General features: G+C 31.7%; 3 protein-coding genes across 3 annotated transcripts in view; 1 reads left to right on the top strand and 2 right to left on the bottom strand.

The window, feature by feature from the left end:
* The window catches only part of LOC145306408 (uncharacterized), a 458,128-nt gene that overhangs the window by 360,500 nt on the left and 76,394 nt on the right, over positions 1-21,234 (bottom strand). The window lies entirely within an intron of this gene.
* Positions 10,595-12,139, bottom strand: LOC145305294 (peroxiredoxin-1-like). The gene is made up of 2 exons (XM_080146902.1): positions 11,789-12,139; positions 10,595-11,312 (listed from the first exon to the last, which is right to left on the bottom strand). The coding sequence occupies exons 1-2, from the start codon at positions 12,061-12,063 to the stop codon at positions 10,718-10,720; spliced, it is 870 nt and encodes a 289-aa protein (XP_080003028.1). The 5' UTR covers positions 12,064-12,139; the 3' UTR covers positions 10,595-10,717.
* Positions 17,098-21,234, top strand: part of LOC145306626 (caveolin-1-like) — a 62,373-nt gene continuing 58,236 nt past the window's right edge. The window contains exon 1 of the mRNA XM_080148854.1: positions 17,098-17,217. The gene's annotated coding sequence lies outside the window, so the exon portion shown is untranslated. The remainder of the gene's footprint in view (positions 17,218-21,234) is intronic.

Raw genomic sequence — 21,234 nt, forward strand, 5'->3', positions numbered from 1 at the left:
GAATAATCAGAATATAAATGAATAAGAGTCAAAGCAAAATTGTGAGTGAATTTGTTGAAAAACTTCATGATAGAGGATAATGTTTATGGACATACTAACATTTTTAGGACTTGATTACAGAGTGGCTTTGCTCATAATATTGTACTTTGTTGTCCCAGGAAACAGTATACCAAATATCAGAACAATCAGATAATTAAATCACATAAAAATTTGTTGTTAAAAAAGGAAAAAATCAACAAGTTTAAAGTGGACGTACGGACATTCTAACATGTCTAAATTAACGAAAAAAGCTATCTGTCTCACACGTACGGACTGACGGATGTACGGACGGACCGACCCTAATTATAGAAAAGCTTCGCTTTTAAAAACGACTAAAACTGCATTCTTGTATATAATTAAATTAACCTGAAAGTAAATTTAGATAACTAACTTAATCTCAACAAGGAAGAAAAAAGGGTAAAAAAAATACTGCGCTGGGTGTTCAAACAAAATTACCAAAAAAAATCAATCTTTAAGCCCCCCAAATTAACAAAGATTTATAATGTTTTTTTTATAGAAAATCTAAGCTTTAAAGGAACAATTTTGTGGTTCTATACGGGGAGGAAGGGGACATTGGGCTGTTTATTACACTAGTCCCCAAAGTATTATAATAACGTTTTCTTATTGGTTCTCTGAAAAACTTTAGAGACTTATATTGAAATTTTAGGATGGTTCATTAAGTTGAGTGCACAAATGTTTTAACCACTAATTCTAATTTACAGAAGGGGTATTTTGTGTATCATTATTATAAATGTACATCAATTTATCAGCCATTGTCTTATCCCTGGGTTCTCTGACCGTTCGATCCAATTATAAATGTAAAAATTTAATAATTTTATATTTCTGTCATATTTCAAATCTTGACTTAAATCTTTAGCTGTTTTGCGACAACATTTTTGCTGCGCTAAAACTTGGTGCAGTAATGAACATTAAACATTTTCACTATATATATATATATATATTTGGTAGACTGGTTCAAAATACATTTTTACCATATCCTTATACTAAAGTAACAGGATGTCTATGTGTTTGTCTGTGTGTTTGTGTGTTTGTTCCGAAGGATCTCGCTAACCGCTGAACCGATCGGTTTCTCCTTAACAGGGTAGCTTCTCATAGGTCCCGGGAAGGTTATAACTATTTTGGGGGAGGGTACCACAACCCTCCCAAGAGAAATCGCCCCTAGAAAAAAATTACCCTTTCCAAAAAAGAGACTTGAAAGACACATAAACCAATTATTTCTCTAATTAGATATTTTGAATAAAAATTGCCACTAGAGGCCTCTAGGGGCGTAGCCGCTAGTATATACATATCCTGTTATAGTCAGGGATCAAAAGGGATATGACAAAGGCCGATTAATTGATGTAATACCCAATGATGTACACAAAATCACATTTTGTAGATTACAATTAGTGAAACGTTTGAACACTCAAATAATTGAACTAAATTTAATAAAAGTCCCTAAGGTTGTTAAGGCAACAATTAACATTTTAATGAAGTTATGAAGTAACTATATACAGGTTAGTTAAGACTTGAATATACAAATAAGCCCCCCGCAGGGGTTAGGGCTTTACAGAACCTATAAAATGGTTTAAAATGGGTTAGGTTAGGTTAAATGTCTACTCTGACGTTTGCCACTCCTGTGTTTGTCCTAGGGCCTTATGTTTGAGAATATTTGCCATTTTATTTAGGCTTTTGGTAAGGCTAACATATAAGGATATTATACCAACATTTATTATACTTTTAGTATTATGTGTGTAAGGGATTGTACTCAACTACAATTTATATAAGCTCTTCCTGATATAAAAAATGACGTCCTACAATACAAATGACTAATGATAGGCCAATACACAGACTATATTACCAATGTCAGGCCAGTATACATTTTAATTGACAAATGGTAGGTCAGTTTTGCGTCATTTTTTATAGGCACTATAAAAAACTTTCTAAAATAAATCTTACAATTGTGAAATTCCTGAAAAGATATATTCTTTTTTAGTATTTTTCTAAATTTTTACAATTAAATGGAATTATAAAATATAAAAAATCAATATTTGTCAATCTAATTATACTCTCTAATCTACTAGCGAAGCAACTCAATGATTTACTTTGTCTGGCCGTCCGTCATTCAGTTAGTCCATAAAGCAATGGTAGAAATGTGATTTTCTCGGCTGCTATTGAAGATACATGACTGATTTATTGTGAAGATTCCCTGTACACATGAGCATCCAATTTGCAATTTACTTTTTCTGTCAGGCTGCCAGTCATGCTACATAATATAAATAATTTAAATAATGAAAAATTATGTGAGGTTTTGTGATTTTCTCTCTAAAAAGTCTTGAATAATCACAAATGCTTTAAAAATAACCTTGTTCGTATTTCCATCCATGGTTTATTTGTACTTCGCTACTTATTGACGTTGTCATCCTTGTCTTACTAAAATTAATCAAAATGCAAAATGCTTCACTGTGCTTGTACGTACAGGCTTTAATAATGTAAAGATAAGTTTTAAATCAAGAGGGTGATTCATTCACTTCATAAATTTGCCATACATCCCCCCCCCCCTAAACACGCTTTGGATTAAATGAACATATTTTGTACTTTACAGGATGCGCAAAGCTTTATGAGAAAATAATATCACTTTTATATACACCAGTAAATATTACACAAACAAGTTTACTTTTTTAAATACTAGTTGCTTCGCCCCTAGCCACTAGGGCATGCAGGTATAGGCCAGAAAAATACCCCAAACCCACTTTAAGACAATTATAGAGCTTCCCTAAAAAGTACAACCAAGGGGGACCAGCAATTCCTGAAATCTTTAGCTTCAGACAACTAACTTACTACTTTATATCACACTAGCGGCTACGCCCCTAGAGGTCTCTAGTGGCCACTGGAGGGCATGGGGGATAGTCGACCCACTCCACTTTAAATTCTAGTTTTAAAAAAATTATTTTCGTTTTTTTATAGGGATGTTTCCTCTTGGGATGGCGGTGGTACCCTCATCCAATAATAGTTAAAAACCTTCCATAGACCTATAAAAAGCTCCACTGTAAAGGCGAACTATAAAGGTTAAACGGTTAGCGAGATCCTTTGATACAGACAAAAAAGCTTACTACTTTATATAATAGGACTAGCAGTTGCACCCCTACCATCCATGTGGATATGTTTTCAAAGCCACCACCTAAAACCATCCCATGACCTATCAAATGCTTCCCTAGAGTTGAAAAATTAATCGGTTGAATAGTTATCGAAAATACAAGCTACAGGTACAAAAACCTTACAACTTTATATTTTGGATATTTCTTGGATGTTCGACTGTCCAACAGTCAAAAGCAAGAACAAGTTTGTGCATAAGTAGTGCAGAAACAACAGCTCAACATTTCAAATATATAAGGATGACAACATCCTTTGGCCAAAAATCAACAAACAATTAAAAAATTTGATTTTTTTTGTAAATTTGTATAAACATTTCTTGAATAGGGAAACCACCCTGCTTTTAAGCAAAATTACACCTATTAGGAATGATAATTGTTAATTTATGACAATTTGAACTTGGCAAAGCGTTTGACATTATGAATCTCCTTGTAGTTCCTAAGATTGTTTTAGTCTTTTTTTCTAGATCTATGCCTTGTGAGATATTTTGGATAACAATATTGCAACCACTTTCTCCCCATTCAAATATACAAATTGGAACAATCACAACCATAACAAAATAAAATTATTTTTTAAATTTTTTTCTTGAAAAAGTGATTTTTATCCTTGTTTTAACAAAAAAAGTAATAAATATAAAATTGCATTGACAATACAAGGTCTTTGTACATAAAATTTGCGAATCAAACATAAATTTATGATACAATTTTTCGCAGATTTTCTAAGAACTTGATTAAAAGAACATGTCCAAATGAATGATTGAGACACATTACAAACTGTCCCAATTTTGTATAACTTTTGCGGAACATGTTCTAATTACGTCATATGTTTCTTTCCCGAAAAAGGGAAAGGGGAAAGAAAAAAAAGGGAAGGGAAGGGGGGAAGAAAAAAGAGATGGGAGAAAAGGGGGTTTTCCCCATCTCTTTTTTAGAGATTTTCTTCCCCCCTTCTCTTTTTCGGGAAAGAAAAATATGACGTAATTGGAACATGTTCCGCAAAAGTTATACAAAATTGGGACAGTTTGTAATGTGTCATGATTGATGATTGTTTATAGTGCCTTAAAAGTGGCAAATGACCAATGATATGCCGATGGCCCGATACACAGATTAAAATACCAATAGCAGACCAGTATACATTGTAATTGACCAATGGTGGGCAATTATGACGCCATTGTTTATAGGCACTGTAAAAAAATAAAATTCAAGAGTGTGTGGATGCCTTATTTAAAATTAGAACAACCAAACAAATACCAGGCAATCAAAGGCTTTGTGTTTATTCAGTGGCGTTCACAGATATTTAATAGGGATTGTGAAGCCTTGAGAAGAGAAAAAGTGTGAAGGCAGATATATCTTAAACATTTTTATAGTGAATGTTGACACTTCCGCAAGCCACTGTATTCAAATTTCAATTATTTTTTATAATTGAAATTTATTTTTTAACTATGACATTTTCTTACAAATAAATTAATAAATTTGCTTGATTTGACAATATTTCCAGTTGAATGTATTATGCTAAACAAATAATTTTAAATTTTAATCATATGAAAATTTTTTAATGGAAAGAATAGATAGTGTTTTATTTGGGAGTTGTTGATTTTTTCTGGTTATTTATTCATATAATGAGGAAATAATTGAGTAAAGTGTATTCTTACGCTACGCCTCTAAAAGGGTTGTTCTGAATATATAATGTTCCCACGTTATAGTAACAAATTCTGCAAATTTTTATAAGTATACACCTAGGCATAAAAAGAATATTGCATTTTAGCAGAAAGTTCGGATCTACTGCAGTTCACGGTAAAATATTGCTGGTAAGCAATATTTCCAAAAATCTATGAATTTTAAAGGCTGCTAGCTGCCAAACGGCTGAATGTACAGATCATACCCGCACACCATTTTAAGCGACATAAGAAGGCCTACAAATAATCTGGAATAGCCAAGATCCAATTATGCACAGGGAAAGCTTCACTGAAGAAAAAACGTGTAAAATAGGTCTTTTTCGCGCATTTATCTGCACTGCGAGATAATTATGCATTATTGATTTATGGCTATTCCAAATTATTTGTAGGCCTTCTTATGCCGCCTAAAACAGAGTGCGTGCATGATCTGTACGTTCAGCTGTTTAGCAGCTAGCAGCCTTTAAAATTCATAGATTTTTGGAAATATTGCTTACCAGCAATATTTTACCGTGAACTGCAGTAGATCCGAAAGTTCTCTATGCAAAATGTCACTTTATATTTACAAAGACATAAATATATCAAAACAAAGATAATTCTATCCAAAAGCAGTACAGCAATATATATAAATTTTTTTATGAAAACAGATGCAATTCCTTCGAAAATAACACATTGAATTACAATTTTGATTGCTATCCTTATATAAAAGTAAAATGATGTTTGTTTGTAGTCTAAGATCTCGATAGCCACCAGACCTTCCACCCAAAAAAATGTTTGCCCATAAAGCCATTACTAGGAAGATTTTTTACAAAAGTTCTTAGCGAGCAAAAAAAATTCAGCCCCTCCTTTCTCTATTTGTTTAAAAAGTAAATTGAAAAAAGGAGGAGGGCTAAAAACACTTCGGAAGTCCTAACCCTGTAGAGTAAAGTAACCCTGAATACAAAATAACCTACCCTAATCTGATCTAGAGTAAAAAACACACAAAAAAGCAATCTCCGCCCTTTACATATTTTCAATTTTATTACAGAATAAAGGGGGAAGTTCTGTTCTCGACTAGGCACTTTGATGGAAACCGCTCAACGTTTTGTAAAAATAAATCCAAGAAAAGTAAATCTATAATATAGTATAGTATCGAAATTATAGTCATGCATATAGTATTTAAACAATTCAGTCAAAAATAACAAATAGCCAAATATAATTTTAGTCTTAAAATGGATGGACATGACAATGATGTCTAAACAAACTCCAACACTATCAACCTTAAATAATTACCAGCTACTAAGAAAATTGGAGAACTATTCATTTATTTTATATTGCCCTATTACTATATTTCTTTTTAAGCATATCGTTTGGGCTTTATTATATGACCTTTGTCCTGAAGTTCTAATATTGTCCAATGATATGATGCTTCTGTTTGTTTACCAGGATTTCACCCATCTGTCACAGCAGCATTATAATCTAATATACGACTTTTTTATAAATTTATAAGGATGATTTTTGTCTAGCAATATAAAACTTAAAAATTAAGTACAGTTAAATATACAAGAAAAGAAAAACTTCTTAGGAGTCAACCCTTTACTTTACTTTATAGGTTTAAAAAGAAAAATTTAATTTAAAAAGTAGTTTGGATGGTATTTTTTGGCTATTCTATTGGGATGACTGAAGGTACCCACTCATAATATAGTTATACACATGCTTTCAGGACCTATGAGATTGTTCATTGTAAAGAAGAATCATATTGGTCTATATGAGAGAATATAGGCTACGCTTATGTAGCCCTCTAGGGACAGTCGAGGGAAGGAGGTAGGGGGAGTCGACCCTTAACTTTACATTATAATTTTCTAAAAGAAAAATTATAAGGGTTCCTTGGAAAGGTAAACCATATAGTTGTTAGTAATCCTTTCGTACATACAGACAGACATACACAAGACTCATAGATATCCTGTTACTTTTATTAAAGGATATAATGCAATCACAATAATTAAAGATAGACAAACAGCAAACACGTCCTTTTACTTCATGACATCATAAGATTGCTAATTGATATTTTTTCAACAAAAGATACTTTTTTTTCAGAATTTATATAAAATCTATAAATGCATTTTCTCTTCTACCTCCAACCCCCCCCCCCATCCCCCCTCCCTCTTTTATTCTCTCTAGCTAGCCCTTTACCTTTAATAGACACCCAGTGCTTCAGATATTTTTTCAATTTAATGATTTAATTATTATTCTAGCCAGATTGTAATTTGACAAGTTTTAAAGCACAAGAAAATCATGGTTTGATAAACAAAGATTATCAAACAAGATTATTATATTGCAAATATTCAGTGGTCATAAAAAAGATAATTAGATGATAACTGATAGAAAATATGAAACCTTTATATATAATATCTTTTGTAGCTTTATTTACAGAACAAATAATCTTAAAAATCTTAATCTTAAATTGATGGACAGACATACATACTGACATTTTGCATTATAGAGATGATTCGTTTAGAAATGACAAAAATATTATGCAAAAACTTTTTTGAATTATACATATTTCTAGATTATATTATATTTAAAATGTTATCTTATTACAGCCTTTGATTTAAACTAGCAGCTACGCCCCTAGAGGCCTCTAGCAGCACTTACAATGTTTTTTTTTTAAATATCTAAGTTGAGAAATCTTTCTATCTTAAGATCAGCGTCTCTTAAAAATTTTATTTGGTAATTTTTTTTGGTGTGCCCTAGTAACTATAGTTAAATTGTTTCAAACCTTCCCAGGACCTATAAGAAGCAACATGTAAAGGAGAACCATATCGGTTCGGCGGTAATTTTTAATAGTGGAGTTTCCTTTTAAACCACCCATCACTCCCGTGTTAAATGTTGATGCTGGTGTTGGTGTTATATCAACATAAGACTGTAGCCGTGTCGTCATTTTTTTTGTTTTTACTAGAGGATACGTCCCTAGTGCCCTTTAGGGACAAATGAGGTGGAAGGTGGAAGTTGAACCCCCCCTCCCCCCCACAAATTTTAAATATTTTTTTTCAATCCTTCCCAAAACCGCATAGGTTCAGCGGATAGCGTGGTTCTTCAGTACAAACAGACAGACAGAAAGATAGACATCCTGTTACTTTATTATATAAATGTCTGTCAACAAAATGCATCCAGGGCTAACAGAGTTTGTATATCACTTTGTATATTGAATGCAAAATCTTGTTCTATGCAACAAAAAAGAAATATAAGAGGGGCAACATCTTGAGGAGTGAAGCATTCTTGAAAGTTTACTTTTCTGAACTTTTTTCTGTAATGGTACAAACTAACGATAGATCGCATCGTGTTATAGACAATATTCTGTGGATAATAAAATGAACAATCTTGCTTGTTGATGTGCATGATTATACGGTAAAACGCCATGAAGAAAATAAACATTTTGATCGCACGACTTTATATTGAAGTCATAGCTGTGCATGTTAATAAGTAGCGCCTACTTTGGGCTAAGGTTCTCCTAGTGCTTACTATCTACGTCACGCACCTGCAGTGCAGCAGGAACTATTATAACGTCTTTAGTTATGACGCGGCCAGGTTAAAATAGCCAATCACAAACAAGAATAGTTATTTATCGGTTCTTAGTTTAAACAACTTTCCGCGGATATTTAAATGAAAAATTATAAGATAAAGACCAACCTCGACGGGCCGAGAGCACAGGGTAACAAAACTGGTATCAATTTTATAATTTTAATTTTAATATTCGTGGAAAATTGTCTGTGATACGATGCTATACATGATTTTTCGGTATGGATGAGAACCGATTCTAATCCAGCGGAAACTAATAGGTTTCGAAGCCATACTGGAAATAATTCAGTTCCTAATATTGAAGTTCAAAATGCTAAATATAAAAATTTTCTTTTGTGTCGTAGAAATATGAAGAATTTCTTTGCCTATAACAGTTAGGGAGTTGAATCCATTTTTATAGAAGCAGAAACATAATCTATGATTATGGTTTGGACCCTCTAAAACTGTAATCTACCCTTCCACTTTCCCCTCTCTTGGTGAAGATATCTTCAACGCCGATACGATTTTTGAAATATAAGATTCCACTTTTGCCTCTCTTGGTGAAGATATCTTCAACGCCGATACGATTTTTGAAATGTAAGATTCCACTTTCAATAGAGGCGAAACTGGAATCATGGTTTACATTTTTCATATCTATGTTTCTGTAATCTTCCATTACTGTTTTAACATCGACATAATAGAAATGTACCATACTATTTTTAAATTATGTCAATTGTGAAAAAAGGATAGATTTTATATATAATTAAAACATTATTGTATATTCTTAATTAAATAAACTAAACATACAAAGAGCGTATATAAAAGATGTTTTGTTTATTTTAAAAAAATACTATAAAATAAAATCATGCATGGTATATTTATCTTTTCTTAGGCAAAGACTATTTTAAATGTGCATTTATTTCAAACCAATGAAAATTCAAACTGAAGTACAAAATAGAATGCAAAATAGAATTTAACAGGGAACATGCACAATTTTTTTGCCATCTAACTCTAATAGGAGCCGAGATGATATGGGGGGGGGGGGGAGCGTTGAATGATTAAGGTCCGGAAATGGGCCTGCTTGTTAAGTGTTAGCAACCTTTTTTTAGGTCCTTTTTTTCTTAAAAACTTCAAACTAATAAAAATAAAAAAATAAAAACTAACTAATATGTACCATTTCTACTATGTCGCTTTAAATATATGATATGTTATCTAGAATGTATCATTCCAGTTTTGTCTCTATTGAAAGTAGAATGATACATTACTATTATGTTGATATAAATAAGGAAATCAATATTTATGAATACGCTGATATGTAAACATGAATGTATGATTTCAGTTTCGCCTCTATTGAAAGTGGAATCTTACATTTCAAAAATCATATCGGCGTTGAAGATATCTTCACCAAGAGAGGGAAAAGTGGAAGGGTAGATTACAGTTTTAGAGGGTCCAAACCATAATCATAGATTATGTTTCTGCTTCTATAAAAATGGATTCAACTCCCTAACTGTATAATATTTTTCCATATCGACATTGTAATCACCATGTTTCAGGTCAATGTAATAATTACTTCACATACCGCTTCGAAACCGATTAATATCCGTTGGATTAGAACTGGTTCTCAGCAATACTGAAAAATTATCGTATAATACCCAGTTTTCTACAAATATATAAATATATATTTATTTATTTATATCCGCGGAAAGCTGTTTATGATACTATGCGAGAAATAACTACTCTCTGCCTCTTCATAAATATTTCTTCTAACATACAAATATCAAATTATAATTAGAAATTAAATTAGAAAAGTTAAAACGAAAATATAAATTTCATCCTTTATATCCTATCTTTGAAGTTTACTGTTTCATCTTAATTTCACATCTCAACAAATAATATTAAATTTGTCAGTAGCAAAGTTTCTCTATAGGTGTTTCTGTATGTCTGTGTGTATGTTTCGTTATTGAAAATAAATTTCATTTATTAGGGGCCATCTTAACGTTGTTTGGGCCTAGATGATATATGTATTATGACTAAAAACGTTTAATATTAAGAATGTAAAGAAAGTGTAATTTTGAATTTTGTCTTACTCATTACGATTATTTGGAATGAAAGGTTGCGTGACTTTATAGTACAAACATATATTTTTTTACTTATTCTTTCAAAGAATAGATTTTATTTTAACTAGCAGACTTAATGTAATAGACTAGCTTTAAATTTTGTTGAGATTTGCACATTTTTTGAGATTTATTTGATTGATGTCATTAAATCTAAATCAATTCTATTACATGAATATACAATTTATAAAAATTATGTACTCTATTAATTTCCAAATTTGTTGTTGAGACTTCTTTTGTCACCAGAAAACATTTTAGACGCCATTCCAGTTAACTGTGTTATCAAGGTGTGTTGAGATTCCACATCAGAAATACTTTTTGCCTTGGAAGAAGCAATTGAACCCTTTCCAGATACACTGCGAGAACCTGTAGCTGTTTTATAAACAGATGCTTCCGTGGAACCAGTAACGGATTGTCTAGGTGTGTATGTGGATGTTTCTTGAAACTCTGCTCGCTTTTGCTCTTTCTCTTCTGTTTTAAACCTTTGTAGATAATACTGTTCATCCTTGTAATAAGAATTAACTCCCATCTTTGTATTTTTAATGTACCAATCCTCTCCAGGTATGTAATTAGCTGGAGCCAGGCGTCCGCCAGAGTGGTAATCAACTTCCTGCAGACTTGTCAGGATTCTCAATGTTTCTCTGATACTTCTTCCGATATGAGGAGTGTGTTCGCAGATGTGTCGGATTTTATGGAGGGGATCTATTATGGCGGTAAAGGGATTTGGATAGCCCTTGTTTCCATTGGCTCCAAACTTTCCAACCATTCCGTCCACCCTCAGGTCAGAGATAATTTTGATGCTAAAAAAATAAACAAAATAAATTGTAAGAAAATAAGAAACAGGGTATAGTGTCCAATATAAATGACGTCATACAACATAAATGACCAATGATATGCCAGCAAACAATTTACCATTGGTCAATTACAATGTATACTAGCCTATAATTGGACATGTGTATTGTATGACGTCATTTTTATTGCTTGTTATACGCTATTTAAATAATTGACAAGTGACAATTGACCAGTGCGGGAACAACTAGTTAATCGTTGAAAAAAAAAACAGTTAAGATATCTACAGATCATATATATAATTTAATTTTAAAAGATAAGGATAAGTGCTATAATAAACCTGGTTTTAATCTTAATATTTTTCATTAAAATATCCGTGGAAAGCCGGTAAAATTCTATTTAAAAAACCATAAGTTTAAGAACAGTGGGGCTTTTAAAAATCATTTTAAAATTTAAATGAAAATTAAATTTTATCTTTAAAACTTACTTTTGAAAGTTATAACCAATAGTATTCATCCAGTCAACAATAGCAAAAGTAGATTCTCTACACATACCAATTATTTCTGTATTCTCGTCAACTTCGTCAATGGCCTTATCAAAGTATATCAGCTCTTCAGTAGATATATCATGAAATGCTGCATAGAAGACAACAATCACAACATATTTTCCTTCAAATATATCGCTGGTTAACTCTTTTGTGGATCCATCTGGAAGAACAAAATATTTTGATTCCAAGTCGGGAGAGTTATCTTGCAAAGCCATGTTTTAACACTGAACAATTTTCAAATAATTGGAAGATTTTACCAAAATATTTTCGTAGATTTTGTCAAAATTTTTCAAACATTTTTTTCTTCTTTGAATAAATACTAAGCATATTAGAGATAAGTATCAAAGAAAGTACGATTACTTATATACAAATACATACGAGATCTTATTTGACAAACATACAAACGCACATCCAACCACTTATGTATATGAGCAATATTTACAGCGAATATATATTTTCTGAGGTGCATTATCCCTATGGATCTAAAATATACGTGGATATTATGGCACTGTAAAAGTTGTCGTTAATTTAAGTTACTAACATGGAACTCATTTACTGGTCAGTTCGTTCATCCAGAAGAAGGGAAAGGTATGGTGTAAAAGGGGTGGATGGGGAGTATCGTTATTTTAGCCAGCTGTAAGTTTCGCTTTATTAGAGTTAATGAAAATCTGGTGCAACATCCAAATATTTTTACATCAATTAATCATATACAATTAAACAACAATATTTCAAAAAATAACAATTTAATTTACAAATTGTGCCTGAAAAATGCAGAAAAAATACAATAATGATAATAGTTATCTACTTGATTGATTATATATTACAATATCATTTCAAAAGTAACAATCCGATTTGATCACTTAACTTTTTCATATTTTATTTTATTTCTAATCTAAAATTTTCTTCTCTACTATGATTTCTTTTTGGGATCTTAAAGGATAGGACAATGTTCGATAAATTGATATACACCTCCAATTATTGGTGGAAAAGGTTTGACACTACTATTTTGATCTACCAAATTAAGATTCAATAAAAGTTCATTTTTAAACCAACAAATGAATGACTGTGTAACAAATCTAATTATTTATAAGCCTTTTGTTTGATAGATTATGTAATAATTTAATATTAGTTTCTTTTAGGGTGCATTTCTTTCTTTTATTTTGATATTATAACATATTGCACAATTGTATAACCTAAATATTAAAAGATATATAAAAAAAAAAAAAATCATAAATTGTTATTAAAGAAGAAAGATAAAAATATAGATTAAAAAACTTTATAAATAGCTACTCAATAATTTGTAACAAAAATATAAGAAGATTGATTGATTAATATAAAGGGTTTTGATGATAGTAGGAAGTAGTGGACATTTAACTGTAAATCACACAGGTACCAATTCGTTGGCTCAAAATCTTATTTTAACTGAATTTTGTTTGGGTGCCAAAATATTTATAAACCTTCCCAGGAACTATTATAAGCTACTCTGCAAAGGAGAACAATATCATTTCAGACCGATACGGTCGGACAGACACAGATCCTATTACTTTTAAATAGGGATATATTATCACGAAACCTTTCAAATTTATATACACATCACAATCACGAAACCTTTTCTTAAAAAGTTGGAAAGTAATGAAAGGTAAGTGCATTTTAAGAAGAGTCCTAAACCCGAACCCGAACTTAATTTTCCAGACTGCAAAGTTCACTTAACCGTCAAAATATAGGGAAAGTTTGGATGAATTAACTTATACCGCTAAAGGTCTAACTACCTCATCCCCCTCCTCCCATTATTTCACTATTTATTTTATATTCCTAGTCTTTTTCCTAAGTAACAAACCTAAAAATAACAAGGATGACAACATTCAAAGGTGTAAAAAAACAAAAATAAAACAATAATATATTTTTAATCTTCCGGTAGTAAAATGAGGGATTTTGATTTGGAATTTGTCTAAATGTTCCCTAATAAATCACCAATTCTCCTTTTAATATATACCTTTCAACTAAGGTGTGAATTTACTTCCGCATATAATCACACTCGCAGTGTTTAATATTCGCAAAAATACAATAAAGCAAAAAAAATAAGGATGATTATGTCTTACAATAGCGAAGCTGTTTAAAAGATAGGCAAAATATTGAGAGTGTTAAATAGCAAAGAGACAAGGATGATAATATACATAGAAAAGTTGCCAATAAAAATAAAAATATATCTATAATAATATACATATATGCATAAAATTCAAAGAAAATCGGAAAACCTTTTACAAATGGTTATTTCCGTGTTTTGAAGCATAAACGACAGACAACCAAAAAATAATAATTTAAAAACTAAGAATCTTCAGCTGTATATCTTATTTAGTAACCAAGAAATCACATTTCCCCCATATCAATAAGAACTGACAGTCTGACAGACAAAGCAAATTGTAGAGTAGTTTTGTTGATAAAAAGAAAGAGAAAAAAATAAGGGAAAAATAGTATTTGTTAGATGCTAAAAAATAATATTGCGGAAGTTATTTCTTACCTTCTACATATACAACCCCCCCCCCTCCCTACCCTCATTTCCGTTAAAGTAAAAGAAGAATCTTCCTTTTATTTCAAAACCATTCTTCTATAAGAGACAAAATTATATGTTTTTACATTCTTACAATAAAAAAAGATTCATAAAAATATGTTTTTGTTATGGATATGTAGAGGGATGAATAGATTTGCAAATAGATGGATAGATATAATGTAAATGGATAGATGGTTAGATATTTACTATTAATATACTAAAGTAAAAGGATATCTTCTGAGTGTTTGCATCGAAAGGTCAAGAGAAGGTTTATGACTATTTGGAGCGAGGATTCACCCTTCCATTTTAAATCGCCCCTAGAAAAATATCACTTACATTTTTTTTCTTTTAAAACTAAAATATAAAGTTAAGGGTCGTCCCCCGAACCCCCACCCACCATATACCATCGAGAACCCCTACAGGCCTCTAAGGGCGTAGCTGCTAGTAAAATGTAGCTTAAGAATTTTTTCTTTTGCTATTTTGTTCAACAACTTATGAGTAGAAACTATGCTAGGAAAGGAAAAGGAATAGGACCATAGAAATAAGAAAAGACAGTATCCCCCCCCCCCCTCCCTACCTTGGTTTTTATACGTTGAAAGTAGAAAAGCCATGACCACTAGTCTTTATTTTTCTTAAATTCCAACTGCTTTTTGCGGCGTTGCTTTTCAGATAAACAAAGAAAAGGGCGGTTGCTTTTAAAAGGCGAAGCAATACTGAGCTTAGGCTATCATGTTTACTTCTGTATAAAAGTCGTCTGAAACGGATTGGCAAGGTTGTTATGTTAGATTTTCAAAAATTAACAACAAATATGAAAATAAGGATGACAACATCCATAAAATCAAAGCTCAAAAATGGAAGAATAAACGAACATTATAGCTTGAAAAGTGTTAGAACTGAATGAGCAGAATATAAATGTATAAGTCGAAACAAAATTGCAAGTAAACTGCTTAAATAAAGGAAATTTTTTAAGGACATACTTACATTTTTAGGATTTTGATGATTCTTCGCTTATAACATTCTACCTTGTAGTAATAGGAATCAGTATTCTAAATAACAGATTGGTAGGATAATCATATCACACAGAAAATTGTGTTTCTTAAAAATTAACATGTTTTAAGTGGACGTTCGGACATTATGGTAACAGTTATAGATTTTCTACGCTTCTTATAGTTTTAAATCGAAAGTACAATTCTAACATGTCTAAATAAATTAAAAGAGCTAACCATTCTGGACGGACTTTGGACGGAATGGACCTAATCATAGAAAAGCTTTGCTTTTAAAAAGTTAAACTATCGGTAATTTACAGGATGATATTTTAATTGTGGGTTTTCGTGAAAAAGTTTTGTTTTGGTGTAATGCTTTAAAAATTTCAATTCATTAAATAGGAAGATGAAAAATCCGTTTAAATAGCATATCTTTCTGTGCATATATAAATATATATATGTTTGTGTGTATGAGTGTGTGTGTGTATGTGTGTAAGTATGTTAGGATAGAAATTTAAAAGTCTGGGGGCGTCATTATGACAAATCCTCCCCCCCCTTACAACATCCCCCCCTCCAACACAAATGTATGTATATATTAACCTCCCCCACCCCCGCCCTCTTCCTTAAAACAAAAAATTAAGGTGCGTCCGTCGGTTTAGCCTGTGGATGGAGGAAGCCGGCCGCTTTAATTTTCGGTGTGCGCAGAAAACCGTGAAATTTGCAGCTAACCCCATTCTCAAGACAAAAAATACGAGATACATATCTATTTAAATAGAAAGACCTACAAACGGCTAAAAATCATATCGTTGTTTTCAGGGAAGGGTTTGAGGGGGGATGTACATTCTGCTAGTATAATTGTTGGTTGAAAAGTTTAGGCACTGATAATTTTAATCAACAAGGAAAATATAGTTTTTAAGTCAAACGAATAGGAGATAGTGCCTTTAAAACTTTCTGTACCAATATAACTTTCAATCCATTGTCCCCTCCCTTCCTGAATATATGTAATGCAAAAGTTGTGTTATAATGCAAGGCCACCGTAACTTTCAAAAAGTTTTAAAACCAACGAAGTGTATGTCCCCCCTTTCCTTCCTCTTAGGTGCTACCCTTCTCTTTTAATGATTAGAGCATTTCACCTCCCAAAAAAATTTCCCCCGCCCTTCTCTCACTTTCTGCGTAGTAAAATTTCGTAGTATTTCATAGAACAGGGTTGCCACAATTTTACATAGATTAAATGCTCCTTTTGGAGGGAGGGATAAGTCAAAAGTAAGGTTCATGGAAAGAAAACAAAGTAATGGGTTTCTTTGTATTTTCCCAGTAGCTTTTGATAGGTTATTTTAAGTTAGGTTAGATTAGGTAAGTGTTTGATTGCCCCGCAGGGTTAGGAAATAGGGCCCCCGAGGGTTAGAGCCCTCCGCAGGGGTTATAAATAGGAGAAGGGCTACTGTGAAAATATGACGAAATCCGTTACTTCGGTTTTTTTCATGATCCGGCTTTTCTGTCGCTAGAGTTGATTTTTCTCAAATTGAAAATGATTTTATGCTATGTCATACTTCCCTGAGAAGTATAACACATTATTTATTTTAAAGGATTTATTATTACATGGATCTTACTGTCTTACATCAGATCTTCATATTCTATAAAAAAAAGTATACATCCATTGACATTCTTAATTTTAAAAAAAAAATTTAAAAGAAAGTTAAATCTGGCAACCGTGTGTTAGTATATTATGAATGTATAATCTGTTCTGTAGTATTATACTAAGTCTGTGAAGGTTCACTTCCTCTCACTTCCTTTGTCTCACAGTTCTATCGTTAACAACCCTCCACCAAATTATTCAGGTAACTACCAGGGATAGGATAATTAGATGATTAGTTATTTATCGTATTATAGACAGCTTTCCGCGGGTATTAAAATAAAGAAATTATGTATAAGATTAAAACCAGTTTTATTAACCACGAAAGGCCGAAGGTTCGGGCTAACAAAACTGGTATTATTTTAATATTCGTAGAAAAATGTCAATTTTACGATGTTATACATGATATTTTTAGTATAGCTGAGAACCGGTTTTAATTCAGCGGTTATTAATCGGTTTAAAAGCCATACTTGAAAATTGTTATATCCAACCGAATAATTAATTATTGAAAAGTAGTAATATTTTTATTTGTCCTAAGATCACTCCAACCAGTGAACAGATTTATTATTTTCGGAAAATTAATAATTATAGGTTTAATTCCATTTTTTTGTATAAATATAGTAAATGTATTAATCGCCGAATATTTGAGTTTTTATTCAGATAGCTAATTTAATTTTAAAATCCGTTTTATACAAGGAATATATTGTCAATAGAACTACAGACATACCATAGTTAAAGAGTATCTACGTTACTTCTAATTTTTTTAAAGATTTAGAAAATGCTCAAATTAAAGCCATTACGATTTAATGAAAAGACATTAAACTTTTATCCGAAAATTTTCATTATAGCTATTAATGAAAATTCCAATAAAACTCATTTTTCAAAACTTATTTATTATATACCATTTTAGAAACATAATTTTCATAAGATATTGTATTGGTGATAATTTCTAATATGATAATAAGGTATAATATACCTAATAAACGTAGCAGTGCAATTTTATAATTATTTATTAAAATAAAATTATGAAGACCACAATGAACAATCTGCATTGAACATCAAATATTGAAAAATATATTTAAGATTTCTAAATAGTATTCTATTTGTTATTATGTTTTCTTTGGTTAGGGGAAAATAATTCCTCCTATAAAACTAACATCGTGATGTGAGGGGAGGAAGTCGCTCAGAAATCAGCATGTGACGTCATAAAAATGAGGGATTATCAATCTCTTTTTTAGGGGGTTTCTTTCCCACTCCTTCTCTCCGCATTCCACATTTTTATGACGTCAGAATTTTTTTTGAGCGACTTTCTCCCCTCACATCAGATATCTTTCAAAAGCATCCAAAAACATACAATTCCCCTTTAACCAATATCATAAACTTACAGACTGACAGATAGACTCAAATAGAGTCGCTTTGCTTATAGATAAAAAACAAAAACATTTTTTAGCTTATAAGGATGTTATTAAAAAGATTAATTTTTTCTAATATAATAGAAAGTTAATTATATCCCAGCGGGGCGCCTTATTAGGTTTTATTGCTCGCAGCTACTCTATACCTAACATTACGTACCAACCCTTTAGACAAGCAACGATGAAAGTCGTGTTTCGCCTGTTTATGGGCATATTTAGGCATATCCTCCTATAATATAAAGTACTAAGCTTTTTTGTTTGTAGCGAAGGATCTCGCTAACCACTGAACTGATATGGTTCTCCTTTAGAGGGAAGCTTAGTATAAGCCCTGAGATGGTTTAAGGATATTTTATTTTTATAAATAAGTCTTGGTATGGTTTTAAGCTATTTTCTGCCCTTCAAATATAGAGCCCCTAGATACTAGGGGCGCAGCCGCTAGTTTACTTGATATAGCAGCAGTAGATGCCATTTTTAATGTCTTTATTATGATGCTGTGTGTTCTATACTTTTTTATGCGCTGCTACTTTATAACTAGGGTTTGACGTACTGAATCTGATGCTAACCAAATGCAATTACAATTAATTTATGTTGACTATTTAATTGATTTAAAGATAGACGAAGCCCAATCTGCACCACTTTTGATTCCTGTGACGTCATAAAAAAGATGGAGATTAGGGGAGAAGTGGGAAAGAAAACCCCTAAAAAGAGTTGGAGAATCACTCATTTTTATGACATCACAGGAATCATCGTCTAAAGATAAAATAATACAGGCCGTCGCGGACACATTACCTACCGATATAGCAATATTCTAGTGATTATAAAACTAAACTAAGTTTTAACGTATGAAAAAATATTTATGAATGTTGTCATCCTTGTTTATACATATTGGCTTATTAGAACTTAATTGGAAACGTGTTTTACTGAGGGATCTGAAGGGATAAGACAATGGACGATAAATTGATAAATGTACATCTCCAGTGATAATAATCTAAAGAAACCCTTCTCTGGATTAAAATTATTGTTTGAAAACTTTTGACACGACTATTAAGAAACCAACCAATCAAAGTCAATACAGATACCCAAAATTTCAATGAAATGGATGAGATAAAGTGGTAATAAAACTTTGGGTACTAGTGTCATCTACAGTCCAATTTCCCCGCCCTCCCTGGTTATAATACTAAAGAAATAAATAGAAATAAAAAAAAAACATTTTTTTAATTTAAAAAATATATTTTAGCTTTTAGAAGATTTATAGGGTGGGATTCTGTGTATTATCATTTCAGTTTGTGTGTGATTTTTTGTGTGTGAGGGGGTTTTGTGTGAATTTATGTTTAGTTTAGGGGGTGGGGGAATGGTTTGACAAAAAGCCACCCCGGAAAACAACAATTTTCGCGTCACCCACCCACATACACACACACACACACACAAACCCTCAATTTTTTATTTGTATGGTTTTTTGACGTTTTTCCAAAATCAATAAATTTTGAAGATTTTTAAAAACTGTTTGGCTCATGTTAATAACAGGTTAAGCGCTTAGCCTATTAGTAACATGTTCAACTTTGATAACCTGTTAGTAATTTGAGCTAGCTGTTTTTCTTTAATTATTTGTATCACAAATATGAGTATTTTTACTCATTAGAATATTGGTTGCAATAGTAGATAATAATTTGCTGTTAGAATTGCATGAACATCGACACGCTTGTTACCGATTTTTGTCGACCAATTTTTTTATATGTTGACACGTTAAAATTATAAAATTAGCCAAAATTGAAACTTTCCTTCCTTTTAAAGATTTTGGAGTGTGCATTCATTGACGCACATGTATCAAAATATAAATTATATTCTCAACCGCATTAAATCCTTTTTTGTCTGAAGCTTAAGATTTTGATTACCACTGAACCGATTGAGTTCTCCATTTTAGGAAAGCTTCACATAATACCCGGGATGGTTGAAGGCTATCTAATTTTAAGATTTAAGTCTTAGGCTTTTTTGAAATCTTAAGAATACAAATCCTCTAGATGCTAGCCGATGAACCGATTACTGTAGGTTGTGCCAGGGCCTATCAAACCCTTGTGATGGTTTTAGGGTATTTTCTGAGTGATTTGTTAAGACCTTGCCTACAAAATTAGTCTTTTTTACACAAATAATTTTAAAATATGTATGATGTTTGCTATTGTACATTTTTGCGATTATAAAACACTGTGCAAATATGAAAATATGCGGAAGTGAATACACAACGTCAATGGTTTACAAACAATGACGACGATTACGTCCGTAAGTAGCAAAGCTTTTTGAAAAATTTTAGAGAGAGAGAGAAAAAAAATAGGGGGAGAGAAGAGATCTAAATATGGATAGAAAGAGAGATAAATAGATAGAAAAAGGCAGAGAGAAAGAGAAAATTTTGCACAATATGTTTATTTTGACCGCGTTTTTAATTTAGAGATGCTTATCTTTTTAAAGAAATTTTTGGGCAATTATGTCCACAAGAAGCGCAGCAATGACATGTTATCAAGATAAAAAGACCAGTAAACTGTAATACAGTAGACGTGGGGTCATTAGATTGTAAATTATATAAGTACCCAAGGTTATATAAAAATTCACTTTTAAACTTTGGGTATTTTATTCAATCATAAAACTAGCAGTTTCCAAACTTTACCCTGAGCTGGATCTTTAAATGTGTAGCCGTAGCCGTATCCAGAGGTACAGCCACTAACCTAAGGCTACGAATACGATCACGGCAACGACAACGACTACACATTTAAAGATCCAGCCACTGCCAGATTCTACTAGAGCTGGATCTTTAAATGTGT

This window comes from Acartia tonsa, chromosome 14 (genome assembly GCF_053477335.1).
Source record: "Acartia tonsa isolate MP-2025a chromosome 14, ASM5347733v1, whole genome shotgun sequence".
Taxonomy (NCBI): domain Eukaryota; kingdom Metazoa; phylum Arthropoda; class Copepoda; order Calanoida; family Acartiidae; genus Acartia; species Acartia tonsa.